The 15,045-nt window shown below is 63.8% G+C and overlaps 1 protein-coding gene across 2 annotated transcripts in view; it reads right to left on the minus strand.

Annotated features, from left to right (window-relative positions):
- The window catches only part of LRP1 (LDL receptor related protein 1), a 76,026-nt gene that overhangs the window by 6,727 nt on the left and 54,254 nt on the right, over window positions 1-15,045 (minus strand). For both annotated transcript variants that reach the window (XM_030886046.2, XM_045290291.1), the window contains 33 exons: window positions 13,723-13,912; window positions 11,606-11,810; window positions 11,153-11,345; window positions 10,223-10,348; window positions 9,957-10,085; window positions 9,681-9,800; window positions 9,444-9,557; window positions 9,144-9,293; window positions 8,920-9,042; window positions 8,572-8,688; window positions 8,294-8,422; window positions 7,932-8,054; window positions 7,617-7,757; window positions 7,338-7,528; window positions 6,647-6,830; window positions 6,480-6,565; window positions 6,240-6,359; window positions 5,708-5,895; window positions 5,418-5,623; window positions 5,032-5,220; window positions 4,484-4,632; window positions 4,018-4,111; window positions 3,799-3,915; window positions 3,520-3,639; window positions 3,129-3,251; window positions 2,882-3,007; window positions 2,457-2,573; window positions 1,778-1,884; window positions 1,540-1,672; window positions 779-898; window positions 552-674; window positions 177-317; window positions 1-79 (listed from right to left, as the gene is read on the minus strand). In XM_030886046.2, coding sequence (XP_030741906.1) covers window positions 1-79; window positions 177-317; window positions 552-674; window positions 779-898; window positions 1,540-1,672; window positions 1,778-1,884; window positions 2,457-2,573; window positions 2,882-3,007; window positions 3,129-3,251; window positions 3,520-3,639; window positions 3,799-3,915; window positions 4,018-4,111; window positions 4,484-4,632; window positions 5,032-5,220; window positions 5,418-5,623; window positions 5,708-5,895; window positions 6,240-6,359; window positions 6,480-6,565; window positions 6,647-6,830; window positions 7,338-7,528; window positions 7,617-7,757; window positions 7,932-8,054; window positions 8,294-8,422; window positions 8,572-8,688; window positions 8,920-9,042; window positions 9,144-9,293; window positions 9,444-9,557; window positions 9,681-9,800; window positions 9,957-10,085; window positions 10,223-10,348; window positions 11,153-11,345; window positions 11,606-11,810; window positions 13,723-13,912 — 4,573 coding nt within the window. The remainder of the gene's footprint in view (window positions 80-176; window positions 318-551; window positions 675-778; window positions 899-1,539; window positions 1,673-1,777; window positions 1,885-2,456; window positions 2,574-2,881; window positions 3,008-3,128; window positions 3,252-3,519; window positions 3,640-3,798; window positions 3,916-4,017; window positions 4,112-4,483; window positions 4,633-5,031; window positions 5,221-5,417; window positions 5,624-5,707; window positions 5,896-6,239; window positions 6,360-6,479; window positions 6,566-6,646; window positions 6,831-7,337; window positions 7,529-7,616; window positions 7,758-7,931; window positions 8,055-8,293; window positions 8,423-8,571; window positions 8,689-8,919; window positions 9,043-9,143; window positions 9,294-9,443; window positions 9,558-9,680; window positions 9,801-9,956; window positions 10,086-10,222; window positions 10,349-11,152; window positions 11,346-11,605; window positions 11,811-13,722; window positions 13,913-15,045) is intronic.

The following is a 15,045-nucleotide window of genomic DNA, read 5'->3' on the forward strand; positions in this document are numbered from 1 at the left end:
GCGGCTTTCTGCGTGTGCACACAGCGGGCCTCGTCGCCACAGACGCTGGCGTTGACAGCGCAGCTGGTCAGCTTGGGATCTGTGGGTGACAGAGGGAGGCCCCTGAGCCACCCTTGGCCTGGTTGGGGCCCTCCCAGACCCCCTCCCCTTTCCCCAGGCCAGCGGGCCGGCTTTACCGATGCTGCAGCCCTCCTCGTCTGAGCCGTCCCCACAGTCATCGAACATGTTGCAGCGCAGGGAGGAGGAGAGGCAGCGCTGGTTCCCGCACAGGAACTCCTTCTTGTCCTTGCAGTGCGGCGTCTGGGCCGTCGGGGGCTCTGGAGTGGGTCGCCTGGAGCTCAGATGCTGACCATCCCCCAAACCACGTCCCCCTTCACAGGGATCCCCAGTCAGCCACAAATACTGGAGGTGGGGGTGTCCCAAATTCGGCCGCTGGCTGAACTTGTAGGGGGAACATTCCGATTCCCAGCCCGCCACTTCAGGAAGCCGGGTCACCTACCCTCTGGGCCACCCCCACACACGCTCAGCGCCCCCTCACTGGCCCTGCTCACCACAGTCCTCTTCATCCGTCCCATCCCCGCAATTGTCGGTGCCGTCACACTGGCGCCCGATCCACAGGCAGACGCGGTCATTCTTGCAACGGAAGGGCCGGCTGGGAGGGCACAGGAACTGCGCTGCGAGTGGCAGGGCCCAGCGCCAAAGTCAGCTTGATGGGGCTACCTGCAGGCAGGGGGCTGCAGGGAGCCCCGCCCCCCGCCCCGCGAGCCCCGCCCCTCACCGCACTCCTCGGGGTTTTCATCGGAGTTGTCTCCGCAGTCGTCCTCGCCATCGCATTTCCAGGCCAGCGGCTTGCACAGAGTGTTGTTACACTGGAACTCGTCCAAGGGGCACGTCCGCACTGGGTGGGGGTGCCGAGAGGGCTGCAGCGTGAGCCCCGTACTGGGGGCATCGGTGGGAGCAGGGTAGGGGCGGAGGTGCGAGGGAGGCGGGGCCCCAGGGCCAGGTCTTATTCTCCATGGGGTGGGGGTGGGGGGGCAGGCGTTGAGGCAGAATTGCCCCCTCTGGCTGGTGTTTAGGGGCGCAGAGGAATTTGGGAGGAAGAATGCGCCCCGGTTCGAGGGCTCTGTGACTGACTGCGGGCATTGTGGGCCTGGGACAGGCAGCGGAGCACTCCTCTGTAAGCCTGCGGACAAGTCAGCCAGGCCCAGGGGTGCTTCACTGCCCCAGAATGGCGCGCCTGAGCAGTGAGCAAGGCAGCTGCTCCGGGCCAGGCCGCTCACCGCCTGGACAAAGGGGTGGGGCCGTGGCCAGCAGGACTGGCTGCCCCTGGACTAGGTGCAGGCACAGGCTGCACAGACACATCTGAGGCCCCACAGAGACCCCAGCGGCCCTGGGCCTTGTTCACTGCCACAACCCTGAGGCCTCGGGTGTTGCCTGGCACCGGGTGGGTGCTCAGTCATTACGTGTGGAGGAAGAGGGTGTGCGGGCCACGAGGAGAAGGGGCATGGGAGGGTAGCCCACACCCACACAGGAGCTTACCACCAGTGCTGCAGGCCTCCTCATCACTGCCGTCCATGCAGTCGGCGTCGGCATCACAGCGCCAGCGCAGGGGGATGCAGTGACCACTCTTGCACTGGAACTGGTCCATGTCGCAGCGGGGGGAGCAGTCTTTCTGTGGGTACGGAGTCAGGCGGGCAGTCGGGTCAGATCGCAACACCCCTGGGGCCCTGCCCTCTCTTCCAGGGCTACCCCTTCGCCTGCTGGGCGCCTTGCCCACCTCGTCTGAGCCATCAGCGCAGTCGTGATCCCCATCGCATTTCCACCTCCCGGCAATGCAGCGGCCATTGGCGCAGGAGAACTCGCTCTCGGAGCAGGGGCGTGGGGCTGGAGAGAGAGGGCCCCAGGAGGGGGACGTCAGGGTCAGCCCTGTGGGGCACCTCAGCCAGGGGCAGAGCGATGCTCACGCTCAGGGCCCAGTCCCAGGGGGCCATGGCTGAGGGGCCTCGGACCAGGATGCCCAAGCTATCCTGGGCAGAGCCAACAGACTCAGCCTTCTGGGGACAGATACAGAGAGAGGGCGCAGGTCCCCCGCCCTGCCCTGAGGACAGACTGTGTGGGGAGGGAGGCGGGGCGGGAGCACTCAGAGGAGCATCAGGGGGCGGGGCCGGGGCAGCGGCACAGCACGGGGCGGAGACTCTGGGGCATAGGTTGGAGGCAGGGGGAGCAGGGGCACATCAGAGACACCTACCTCTGCGACCCCGAGAGGACAGTGTGAAAATGGAGAGAAACGTGAGATGCGGTGAAATGGCACAAACTCAGATACACAACATGGAGGGAGGGGGGCGGCGAGAAGGGAGGGGCCTGACCCCCTGCCCTAGCGCATCTGATGGTGGGAGGGGCCGGGGCCCAGGAGGAAAGGGCGGGGTGCCCATGGGCCGAGTGGAGGTGGGACGTACTGCAGCTTTCCTCGTCTGAGTTGTCCCCACAGTCGTTGTCGTAGTCGCACTGCCAGCGGCCTGGCACACAGCGGTTGTTCTTGCAGCGGAACTGGTAGGGCTCGCAGGTGCGCTCATCTGGGGAGACAAGGGCGGTGGGCATCAGGGTGGGAGCGGGGCACACACGGAGTGCCCACAGGCTTGGGGGTCTGGACCAGCAGGTCAGCCCCAGGGAGCCCAGGCGATTCTGAGGCATGGGAGCTCCAGGGGGCGAAGGGGCTGTTGCTGTGTGGAAGGCCAGAAGATTTGGCAAGGGCAAGCTGCTAAGGCTCGGACAGGAAGTGCTTATCACCTGTGGAAGCTCCTCTGTCCCCCCACCCCCACCCCCTGTCAAGCAGCACACCTTCCCAGGGCAAGTGGCTAAGGGGCTGGGCAGCCTGACTCACCACACTCCTCCTTGGGCTCATCTGAACCATCCCCACAGTCATCCTCCCCGTCACACTTCCAGCGCGCCGGGATGCAGCGGCCGGAGTCCTTGCAGCGGAACTCATCCACCCCACAGGTCATCTGGGCTGCAGGGGGCGGCACAGAGTGAGGGCCTATGCTTTCCACGCAGGCCCCAGACCCAGCAGGGGCAGGCAGCAGGCAGTACTGTATGTGTGTGTGGGGGTGGTGGGAAGGGGGGCAGCTCACTGCAGTTGGCAGGCTCATCACTGCCGTCCACGCAGTCATTGTCCCGGTCACAGACCCAGACTCGGGGGATGCAGCGCTTGGTGATGGAGCACTGGAACTGGTTCGGGGCGCAGGTCACCTCAGCTGCAGGGCATGGGGAGAGAATGAGGACATAACTCGGGTCCCTCCAGCCCCAGCCCAGCCCTGGTCCCCTACTCCAGCCCTCTCTCAGCTTCCTCCCAGGGTCAGGCCTGCCTTCCCTGGATCTGCACACCTCTTGGGTAAGTGTGGGGATTTTGTGAGCCAAGTGTGTCAGGCCTGGTACCACCTATGCTGCCCACCTGGCACCGCCGCTGGAGGGCAGCAGAGCCTCCCCTCCTCTTGGCGGCCCCACCCCGTGGCCGGCACTCACGGCAGTCCCGCTCGTCCTCCCCGTCGCCACAGTTGTCCTGTCCATTGCAGCGGAAGATGCCAGGAATGCAGCGGTTGGTGTTGGTGCACTTGAACTGGCTGGGCAGGCAGACGTGGATGTCTGTGGGCAGGGCGGAAGCCAGGACACTAAGGCTGGCAGGAAGGCGAAGGGGCATGGAGGGGGTGGGGACTTCGAGCAGCAGGGCTCAGCCTAGCTGGCATTCCCCTTGCAATGAGACGCTCCCAGACGCTGGAGGAGTGTGAGGTGGGGAGCCCTTACCGCAGTTGGCCTCGTCACTGTTGTCCTGGCAGTCATTGTCCCCGTCGCAGATGAAGGCGGGGTTGGTGCAGATGCCTGTTGAGCACTGGAACTGCCCTGGGCGGCACTTGAACTCAGCTGGGGAGGGGGATGGGGGGAGCAGGGGTGTCAGAGTCCAGGTGGGCAGGGCCAGGTTTCCACCCCAGCACCACAGCTGCCTCCCCGGAGCTGGGCACTCACGGCAGTCTGGGGGCTCATCCGAGTGGTCCCCGCAGTCATCCTCAGTGTCACACTTCCACCAGAAGGGGATGCACTTGTCGTTCTTGCACACAAACTGGGGGCAGGTGGGGGCAAGATGGGTTGGTGGGGGGCCTGGGGGGCCTCTGAAGGCTTTCTTTTGAGGGGCTGGCATGTTTCAGATGTGAGGTCCAGATGGAAGGCTGGGACATGATGGGGTGTGGAAGAAAGGGCTGGGCATACTGGGAAGGAAGGGGCAGGGTGTGGGGTGTCTGTGTGAGGGGACAGGTGTAAAAGCCTTGCTGTGGGGAGACAAGAGGTAGGCAAGAAATGTGGGGGTGTTAGCATGGGAAAAGCAGATGTGTGCGTCTCTTCGAGCAGGTGCAGGGCTCTGAGGAGGAAGTGGGGTAGTGGTGTGGGGTAGGGAGAAGGGGTTAGGGACCCAGGGCAGGGGCAGGAGAGCCCTCACCTGGCTCGCTGTGCAGTTGGACACACAGGTGCGCCCATCTCCGCCCAAGTAGAAGTTGGTGGGGCAGGCACACTTGTGGCCACCCCCAGGGGACAGCAAGCACAGGTTGCTGCAGCCGCCATTGTCCAGCTTGCAGGGGTGATTGGGCACTGCCAGAAGAGAGGCAGTTGAAGGGCAGTCGGCCGGGGAAACAGTGTCTGGAGGGCTCTCTGCCAAGCCACCAGCCTGTTTGACTCCGGGTGGCTCAAATGCTGCCTCTTTCAGGAGGGAGCTAAGCCAGGCAAGGGCCCTCATCAAGGCCACAGGGTCAGGGCCAGCCAGACCTATTAAGACCACCCCAGGCCCCATCCATACCTGCCTACTCCCCTCCCCCTATTCAGGCCTGCTTGAAGGGCCCCAGGGTGTTGCTGCTCCAGGTGGGGCGGTCGTGTCCAGCCTGGCCCGAGTCGCCCAGCCAGTGCTGGGGAAAGGGTGGGATGAGGCCCTCTGCTGGGTGTCCTGACCTTGGGGCCCCTCGCCGTCACTGCTGGCTGCCCTGGTGTACTCACCATCTGGCTGGCGCAGCTCATGGAAGACATGCAGATCCATGGGTCGGTGCAGGGTGCTGATGAGGAGCGTCTTGTTGGTGCCAGTGGTCTTGTGGGCGCGGTTGATGGACTTGGTCTCCCAGTCAGTCCAGTACACGTAGTCCTCGAACAGGGTCAGTGCGAAGATGTGTGGGATATCCTGGCTCAGCACTGTGGAGATGGCCGGCAGTCAGTGCCTGGGGCCTGCTGCTGGGGCCCCCAGGCCCATAGGCCCCCCAGGTCCCCGATCCCAGCATTCAGACCCAGGCCAGTCCAACAGAGGGTCTCACAGCTCCCAAGCCAGGCCCTCCATCCCCACCATCCTCGGCTGCAGACCACTTGTACAAAAGCCTGAAGCTGGCACTGACCAACGTGGCGATTAGAGCCATCCAGGCTGGCAAACTCAATGTAGTCCTCCCGGGCGTCGGCCCAGTATATGCGCTCGGTGACGTAGTCCAGGGTCAGCCCGTTGGGCCAAGTGATCTTCGTATCCACGATGACACTGCGGCCGGACCCATCCATTCCGATTCGGCCAATCAGGGAGTGGTCACCCCAGTCTGTCCAGTACAGGTACCTGGAAGGTGGGAGGGCACTAAGCCCCAAGAGTAGACCGCCTACTTTCAGGGGCTCTGCCTACATTCCCTGTCCATGTACATACCCGTTCTGCACGTCGACCACCAGTGCCCTGGGCTCTCGGAGGCCAGAGCTGACCAGCACCGTCCGATAGGCCCCGTTGAGCTTGGACACTTCGATGGTGTCCCGGCCTTTGTCGCACCAGTACAGGTTGCCGCCCACCCAGTCCACGGCCAGCCCGTCAGGGTTGCTCAGGCCTGTGCGGTGCAGCACCTAAAGTGGGGCGGGAGGTAAGGGTGCTGGGTGTCTGGAGAAGGGCACCCAGCATCCCTAGTGTGTGGTGGAATCAGGCTGTTGGGAGAACAGTGGAGCAGGAGTCTAGCCTATGCCTCAGGGTTAAGGAGCGCTCAGGAGAGGCCCTCTCCCCCCACTAGCAGAGCAGCCCACAAGAGTTCAGGGCCCCATGTAAGGGACCTGGGGGTGGCCTGAGGGAGGCAGGAGGAAGTGCCTAGTCTCTTCTGGTCCTGGAGGGACGTGGGCCAGGGGCAGCAGGGCCGAGTAGTCACTCCGTGGGGAGGGGGGCTGAGGGGGTGGGACGGTCTGGCTCCCAGCATCACCTGCACGTCGCTTCCATTGAGGTGCATCCTGCGGATCATGCTGCCCTGGGTTGTCACGTCCGTCCAGTAAATCATCTGTTCTCGGTAGTCGAAGTCCAGGGCGACAGCGTTATTCAGGCCCTAGGTTTGGGGTCGGGGTAGATGCTGGGTGTGGCAGCCGGGAGACCGACCGTGTGTCTCTGGGCAAATGGGGAGACCAGGCCCGGGGGTGCTGGGCTGCGGAGGGCCTGGCTTGGGTACCTGCTTGAGCAGCGTGTAGTTAGAACCATCTAGGTTGAGCTTGCGCAGGTAGTACCGGTTGGCGAAGATCAGAAAGGGTTCCTCATCTGGAGACAGAGGGTGTTGGGCTCAGGGCCTGGCTGGGCAACCTGCTCCTCCCCACCTGCTCCCCAGGGCCCACGTCCTACCAGTCACAGCTTTGCAGCTGTTGGGGTGGCCGCCGCGGGGGGCGTAGCCCTCCACGCACAGACACTTGTAGCTGCCGTGGGTGTTGATGCAGCGCTGGCTGCAGGGGAAGGTGGTGCTGCACTCATCCACATCGGCGCACGTCCGGCCGTCGTCCTTTAGCCGGAAGCCGGGTCGGCAGCGGCACTGAGGACAGAGGGAGCGCAGGGCTGCGGCCATGCCAGGGGCTGAAGCACCATGTCCTCAAAGCTCGGGACCCCTTCTCCAGGCCATTTGCCTCCCACCTCGGCAGCGGCTCCTTTACCACAGCAGCCCCCACAGCCCTGACCTCGCAGTCCTGGTGAAGCCTAGGGCCCTCTCTGCTTGACTCACTCCTTGGGGACCTTATCCAGGCTCATGCCCATGGGCAGCAGCTGGACAGTGATGGTGGTCAGCTATCTCTCTGAAGTCCCTTGAACTCCCTGGTGTATGTCTGGGGCCTGCTGGACATTGGTGGTCCCCTTTCCCTCTCACCCCGTTGGCCCTACCGCCCTCAGGGAGGCAGCAGCCCGCCGGGCAGAGGCCCGTGCTCCCTGCCAGGTGGGTGCACTTCGGTGCGGTGAAGGAGCAGCGATCGCTAGAGGAGTGTATGAACGTGGGAAGGGGCGGGGCCGGGCGTTCCCGGGAGGCCTGCCCCCTGGGGGCGGGGCCCACCTTGAAGCCAATCTTCAGGTCTTCACAGTCCTGGCTGCAGCCACTGAGCTTGTGGCTGAGACACTCGTTGACGTGGCAGCCGCGCTCGTCCGAGCCGTCCCCGCAGTCGTCCTGCCCGTTGCACAGCAGCGCCTCGGCCACGCAGCGCCCGCTGCTGCACAGGAACTGCGAGGAGGCGTTGCACTTGTGCTCTGCGGGACAGAGGCAGGCGGCAGGTCAATGGGCAGGGCGTCGGGCCCGGGAAAGGGGTGAGGGCAGGTGGGAGCGGCGTGGGCTGACCTGAGCTGGTGCAGTGCGGGTTCTTGGGCGCCTCGTCGCTCTGGTCGTGGCAGTCGTTTTCCCCGTCACACTCCCACTGGCGGGAGCTCAGGCAGCGCCCGTTGGCACAGCGGAACTCCCTGGGGCCGCAGGTCGGGTACTCTGGGGGTGGAGGGGCTGGTGAGGCGAGCACGCTGGGCACAGCCCAGATTCCGTGTACAAGCTGGCGAAGGGGGCACGTCCCGGGCTCTGTGTACAGGCTGGGGGAGTGGGTACAGCCTGGGCTCTGTGTACAGGTTGGTGGAGGGGCACATCAGGCACAGCCCCAGGGCTTACCACACTCAGGGGACTCATCGGAGCCATCTGCACAGTCCCGGTCATGGTCACACACGAAGTGCTTGGGGATGCACTGGCGGTTCTGGCACATGAACTCACGGGCATCACAGGTGCTATTGTACACTGGGGGCACAGGCCGGCATGGCTCTCAGTGTGGCCCCGGGCCCCAACCTTCACCCCTTCCAGCTCTCAGCTGCTAACCGGCCACCCCCACCGTGGTAAGACTGGGAGGGGCTCTGGCTGGGGGGGCTGGATGCCTGGGCTCTAGATATGGCTCTGCCACCAGCTATGTAACTCCCAGTCACGCCACCTCCTCTCCTTCAACCTCAGTTTCCCATTTGCTGTCCACCCCAGCCACTCACGGCAGCCTGCCGCGACGCTCTCGTCTGCGCCATCAGCACAATCCTTGTCCCCATCACAGAGCCAGCGCTCCGGGACGCACACGTGGGTGCCGGGGCAGGAGAAGGAAGAGGGTCCACACGTCTTCCCTTCTGTAGGGGGCAGAGGAGCAGGTTCCTGGCTGCCCACCTTCCCCGCCCCAGATGGACTAGGCCGGCTTAGATGCTGGCTGCCCAGCGTGGGTCTGTGCGTGTGTGCGGGGGTGCTGCCCACCCCCAGCCCCACCCCCAGCCCCTCTCACCGCAGTGCGCCGCTTCGTCAGAGCCATCCCCACAGTCGTCACTGCCGTCACACAGCCACTGCTTGGAGATGCAGCGATGGTTCTGACACTCGAACTGGGCCTCCGAGCAGAACTTGTCTGGGGCAGCAGGGCACCGTTGTTAGAGGGGAGTGGCGTGGCAGACACTGGGCCAGGCAGGCAGATGCCAGGCCCCCTCCACCCCCCACAGACCGCGGCGCTCCTCTTTTGGGGCGCTCGGCAGGAGCTGGGCTATGGTCTCCTTCCAGAGAAGGTGGTCTGGCGTGTGACGCCCTGGGAAGGGGCCCGAAGAGGGTCTGCAAGGGTGCCCGGGGGTCTGGCGACACTCACTGCAGTGGGTCTCGTCCTCGCCATGCTCACAGTCATCCTCCTTGTCACAGGTCCAGCTCATGGGGATGCAGCGCCCACTGGGGCAGGCGAAGTAATTCAGGGGGCACCGTGGGCGCTTTATGCCTGCAAGGGGGGAGGTTGTGAGGGCGCTGACCTCCCACCCCTCCTGCCCACTGGCCCCGCCCCATTACCCCCCACCCCACCCCCGCTCTCGTGCCACACACCTGGGCAGTCCTGCTCATCGCTATAGTCTCCGCAGTCGTTGGCACCATCGCACACCCAACTCGGGGCATAGCAGAGGGAGGTGTGCTCACAGGGCTGGAAGAGTACGCCCTTTACCCCCAGCCGGAAGTAGCTGCTGCAGTCTGTGGCACCTAGGGGTGGTGAGGGGCGATGCTTAGTGCCCTCAAATCCCCCTCCGGGCATGGCTGGCTCACTTCAGAAGAAGGTGGGGCGCTGTGGAGGGCGGCACACCCGTGGTGTTGGGCAGCGGGTGGGAGGCAGGGGTGGACAGCCTCACTCACTGCAGTTCATCTCATCGGAGGCGTCCTCACAGTCCACGAACTGGTTGCAGCGGCTGGAGTTGCCAATGCATGTCCCGTCTCGGCAGCGGAATTCGCCCACACTGCAGGCCGTCTCTACAACAGCACATGCAGGACTCTTAGCCAGAAGCCTCGCTGGGGCCCAGCGCTTGCCCTGGGCCGGGTATCAAGGGACGCTGGGCCTAATGCGCTTGGGGTGGCAGGGTGGGTGGCACTCACTGTTGCAGGGAATCTCGTCGGAGCCGTCGCCACAGTCGTCTGCTCCATTGCACCAGAGCACGTTGGACACGCAGCGCCCATTGTTGCACTGGCGGAAAGTCTTCTTGCAGCGGCGAGAGTCTGGGGTGCGGGAGTGGGGAGGTGAGACGCCATCAGATACGGGCCTGGCCAGGTTCACGGGCCACCCATGGGGCTGAGCCCACCCCGAGGGTGCTGAGGCTGATGGTGGACCAGGGGCTTTGGGTGGCAGGGGCTGGGCGGGGTGGTGTGCCTTACTGCAGTAGGAGGGCTTCTCGTCGGACTTGTCCTTGCAGTGGGGGACACCGTCGCAGGTCAGGCTGAAGTTGATGCACTCCCCGTTGGCACACTCAAACTCGTCTTGGGCTCGGCATGAGGAATTCACCGCTGGGGGGTGGGGGGCAGTGTGTCATGAGCCAGCATGCTGGGCTCTTGGTGGCCTGCCCTGAGATCGCCCTTTCTCCTCAGTGAAAGGCTTGGGGGTGGGGTGCTGAGCTGTGGGAGGACCCCACATACCCCCTCACCTCGGCAGGTGAGATCGTCCTGCAGGATTCGGCCCCCTCTGCAGGAGCAGTTGACGTGGCCTTGGTGGGTCAGTAGACACAGGTCCTGGCAGTTCCCGTTATTGATGCGGCAGGGGGAGAGTTCACCTGAAGCAGGGGTGGGCGACCGTCGGGCTCCTGTGCCGCTGGCCACACACATGGCCCCCCCTGCACATGGCCTCCCTGCCCCCCGTCCCCCACGCCGACAAAGAGGTGTGGGGCGGAGCCCTGGGAGGAGGTGGCAACCTGCAGAGGGCTGGGGGGGTGGGGGAGGGCTGTAGTTGAGGACATGGCTTGTGGGGTGGGGGTGGCATGGGCTTCAGTTACGTTTCAGGGAGGTTCTAGTCTAAGGAGCTGGAGATCCTGAGTGTAGATCCAGGGGGTTGAGGGGGTGCTGGGGGAGGGGCCGTGAGGCGGCTGGGAGAGCTGTAGGCAGGTCTGTGTGTGGTCACACCTAAGGGTGGGATGAGCGGAGCCTTGGGTGTGAGTGGGTGGTCCCAGGTGGGGGGCACTAGGACTCATGCATTTGAGTGTGTGGGGTGGGGGCCAGCTTCAGAGGAGAGGGGCCCAGGGTGTCCAAGTCCCTGTGTGAGGGCCCTGGTGTTTTGGGGGCATGACACTGTCAATGGGCACTGTTATCAGCTGCCATCGAGTTGCCCCTCCATGCAGGGCAACCCCACACACAATGGGACCGACCACTGTGCTCTGTAGAGCGCTCGGCTGCTTTTCAGAAGAGACCACCAGGCCTTTCTTCCTAGCCACCCATTCAGCATCGCGCGGTGATGACAGGTGGGAAGACCTGCTGCTCCTGAGCAGGCTGGGCGGGCGGGAGGCCTCGAGCCACAGGTGGACACTGTGCCTGCCCCCGGGAGCCCTGGGCATGGGCCGGCACGTGCAGGCGGCCTCACTCACAGCTGTTGGTGTCGTTGGCCACGGCGATGATGCCCATGGGCTGCTGGGGGATGTCCACTCTCAGCAGCTTCATGTGGCTGCCCACATACTTGTTGGCCCGCTGCACCGCACGCCGCACCCAGTCGGTCCAGAAGATGTGCTCCCCGTACACGGCCAGTCCGAACGGGTGGACGGGCTCTGACTTCAGGATCACCTGTGGACACGGACGGCACTATCATTGGGGCTGCTTGGGCCTCTCACCCGATGTGCTCCAGGGAGGAGGGAAGCCTCCCTGTGCCCTCTCACCATCTTCCTCCTCAGGGTAGGCGGGGGCTGCCCGAGGCTGCACAGCTTAGTGGAAGAGCCAGGCCTCACCCCACCCTCTCCCGGCTCCCCCCTCTGACCGCTTTTGGCTCCTCTGTGCCTGGCTGGCCCTGCCCTGCCCTCCCGGCTCCTGGCTCCTCGCAGACTCACGTAGCGGTGGGATCCATCATACTCGCACCGCTCGATCTTGTCCAGGGTGGCATCGGAGAAGTAGAGCTTCTCGGCCCGGTGGTCGATGGCCAGGCCGTTGGGTGTGCGGATGTCCTTCTCGATGAGTGTTAGGACGTTGGCTCCCGACAGGGCTGCCCGCATGATGCTGGGGTGCTGCTCGTTCCAGTTGGTCCAGAACATCAGGCTGGGGGAGGAGAGGGCCCAGGGGCCCAGGGTCTAAGCCAGGGAATCCGCTGAGCACACAGGATGGGCGTGTTGAACCCATGGGTTAGCTGGGATGGGAGCGAGGCTCCAGGACCGCAGGCCACCTCAGAATCTGTTGAGGTGATCATAGCCTGGTGCCCAGGCAGGGCTGGGCTGCCATGCACACAGTGAGTGCACAGCGCACGTGAGCCCGTGGGTGACACGCCCACCCATGTCCTGAGACGGTGGAGCAGTGAGTTAGGCTTTGGCCTCCAAACGTGCCCCTCTACCTCCCCACACTCGGCAGCCAGCCAGCCTTCGGCAAGTTACCCTGCTGTGCCCCAGCTTCCTCCTCTGTGAAGTGGGGCTAGGACTACTCTGCCTCAGAGGAGGGTAAATGCTGGGTGAGACTCCTCTATTCTGTTTTTCACTCTTCTCTGCCCTCCCTCTGCAGGGAGCCTGGTTCTTTCCCAAGTCACCTGGTGAGCCTGTGTGTCCTCAGTCTGGGGAGGCACAGATTCTACCTTCAGGAAGTCCTTTTGCTGTCTGAAGCCTGCGCCCCCTGCTCTGGTCTCAGGAGAGCCCTTCCCCTCTGAGATGGAAGGACCAGGGAGGTCCAGGCACTATGCTGTGTGGTGCCTGTGGCCCTCAGACCCCTGGGCCCTCAATCCCAGGGACTCTCAGATAGGTCTGGACAGGGGGCAAGGAGACAGGTGATCGTTAGCACTAACATTCTCTGCTGTGGCTCCCTGGTCTAGGTTCATACAGCTTCTCTGGCCAGGGAAGCATTCTCCCAGGCAGGCTGGCTCTTCTTGCCACAGACACAGGCCCCATGACTCCCCGGTCCAGAGGAAAGGAAGCTGGGGGCAGGCATGAGGGGCTTTTGAAACACGAATATGCCCGGTGCGTCTAGGATGGGGGTGGGGGTGAGGCAGGCGAGGCCCCCCGTGGTGGGTCATGGCCGGCAGTGGGAGAACAGAGAGCCCTTGTGCTGGGTCAACTGTGCCAAGCTGGGCTCGAGTTACCCCAGGGTAGCATCTGGGCTCGGCACACTCACCGTTTCTATGTGGTTGCCTTTGGGTTTTGTTTGTCCCTGTTTCCTAGTAGAGCTTTTTGAAAAAGCTCTGAGTACTGCTGAATCCAGGGGAAAGGAGTTTTGTTCACATGTGGGTCAGGACTGCGAAGGGGTGGGTGGCTCCCCCCCCACCCAGGGGGCCGGGCTGCTTCAGCCAGAGGGAAGACACAGCAGGCACTGGGTGTGTGTGTGTGTGAGAGCCAGTAGCACCCACCTACCAAGCACCCCCCAGCTCTTCCCGGCTTGTGCCCTGGTGGGAGCCATTTGCAATGAGCGGGTGGGGGTGGGGGCTGTAAGGGACCATTTGCTGGACTGCTGTTGCCTGGCTTGGTCACCCAGTGCCAGGTCGTGGTTTTCCTCCTGATCGTCCACCACCTTGCTCCAGCACCCAGCTTCCCACGAGCGGGATCTGCCTCCCCAGCCAGAGGACAGGGCTGGGACCAGTCGAGCCTTCCACACAATGTTTGCCCAAAGCTTCCCGAGCCAGAGGGGCTGAGAAAGCCTTTAAGGGGCCCTGTGGTGCACATGCCCATTTCCACATAGGTGGGGTGTCCCCCAGGTCCCTGCTCCTTAGGCACCAAGTAGTATTACTCTCACCTAGTTGAGGGGGCTGGCGCTCAGAGAGGTCACGCATCTTCTCTGAGGTCACACAGCACAGAAGTGGCAGGGCCCTGATGAGAGCCTGCCTCTCCTACCCATCCACCCCGGGCCCGCGTCTGTCTGCTGGGGCCAGTTTCCGCCCCCTGTGCCCCCTTCCAACTCCCCATGCATTGCTCCCGCCACCCACCCTGGGTCCACCTGGCCTGTGTCTGTGTCCCCACCAAGGCCCACCGCTCACTTCTGGCATTCATCTAGCACAAAGGCCCGAGGGTGGTCGTCCCCAGACATGGTGATGACCGTCTCCCGCTCGAAGGCCCCTGGGCGGGTCTGGTCCACGGTGTGGCGGGTGATGGTGGACGTGGTATAACTCGTCCAGTAGAGGGTGTCCCAGGCACGGTGGTACGCCAGGCCTTCCACGGAGCCCACGTCTGAGAGGGGACAGGAGTGGCACTGGGTCAGGAGGGCAGGGTGGCGGGGTTGAGGAGGCAGCCGAGGGAGTGGGGACTCTCTGGGACTCCTGCTCTCTGGCACACATGCAGCAGGCTGGGAAGAGACCGTGGGACTTAGAGTGTGTTGGGGGCAGGCTGTGACCCATTCAGTCACCTTCTGTACCCCACCCAAATGACCGAGGCCCGTCTCCCCCACTCAGGCAGGTCTGGCTTTCTGTGGTGGTCACAGGAGCTAGAGTTCTGCCAAGTTGCATGGAAACTGGATTTCGGAAAGTTGAATTCCCCATGGGGCGGTTCTGAGGAACAGCCTGCTTGGAGACGACCCTACACTGGATGGTTTAACGGAAACTGGGGATACGGAACTACATGCACAGTGAGAGCCTCCCAGCTGGACAGTAGGTTGAAAGAAAAAGGCTTGGGGTGTGTGTGTGTGTGTGTGTGTGTGTGTGTGTGTGTGTGAGCACCCGCGCTTTTATGGCTTCAGGCTCTATGACAATGTTGCTGCCAAGTAGAATCCTGTGGCCTGGACAAGGGGGAAGGGCAGTCATGGTAGTCTCTCTGATTAAGCTCAGGCTATAGTGGCTAGCCTTGGACGCTACACATTTTGGACCCAGTGCAGTGCCTGGACAGTCTCCCTGAAGTGGGCAGCGACAGAGGGAGGGCACCTGGGAGCAGCCGGTGTGTGGGGACAGCTCTTTATGAGAACAGGCTGTGGGCTTTCCCCCACAGAGCAGCGGGACAGGTTTAAGCTGGTAGCCTTGGGGCTAGCAGCGGAGCGCTTGGCTGTTGTGCCACCAGGCAGAGCTGACAGACTGTCCCGTGGGTGACGGGCCCACACCCTGCATGCCCTGTGCCGAGCAAGGTCCTCTAGAGACTCCTGGAGGCGCCTGTCCCTACCCGGGGCCGGGGCGTCCAAGTGACGGCCATCCCCACGTCTGGGTTTGAGCCCCAGCCTTGTCTGCAGCCCGAGTTTGTAACCGGGATATGTGCTGTGTGGCCCGAGAGGCAGGATGATGGACGAGGGAACCCAAACACCGGACACCAAACCCATGGTGAGTCCGACCCGGCACCCAGCAACCCCCTACCGAACCGGGTGGGTTCCTGAGACTGTA

Source organism: Echinops telfairi, unplaced genomic scaffold (genome assembly GCF_000313985.2).
Source record: "Echinops telfairi isolate 266 unplaced genomic scaffold, ASM31398v2 ScPeMD7_2;HRSCAF=8, whole genome shotgun sequence".
Lineage (NCBI taxonomy): Eukaryota > Metazoa > Chordata > Mammalia > Afrosoricida > Tenrecidae > Echinops > Echinops telfairi.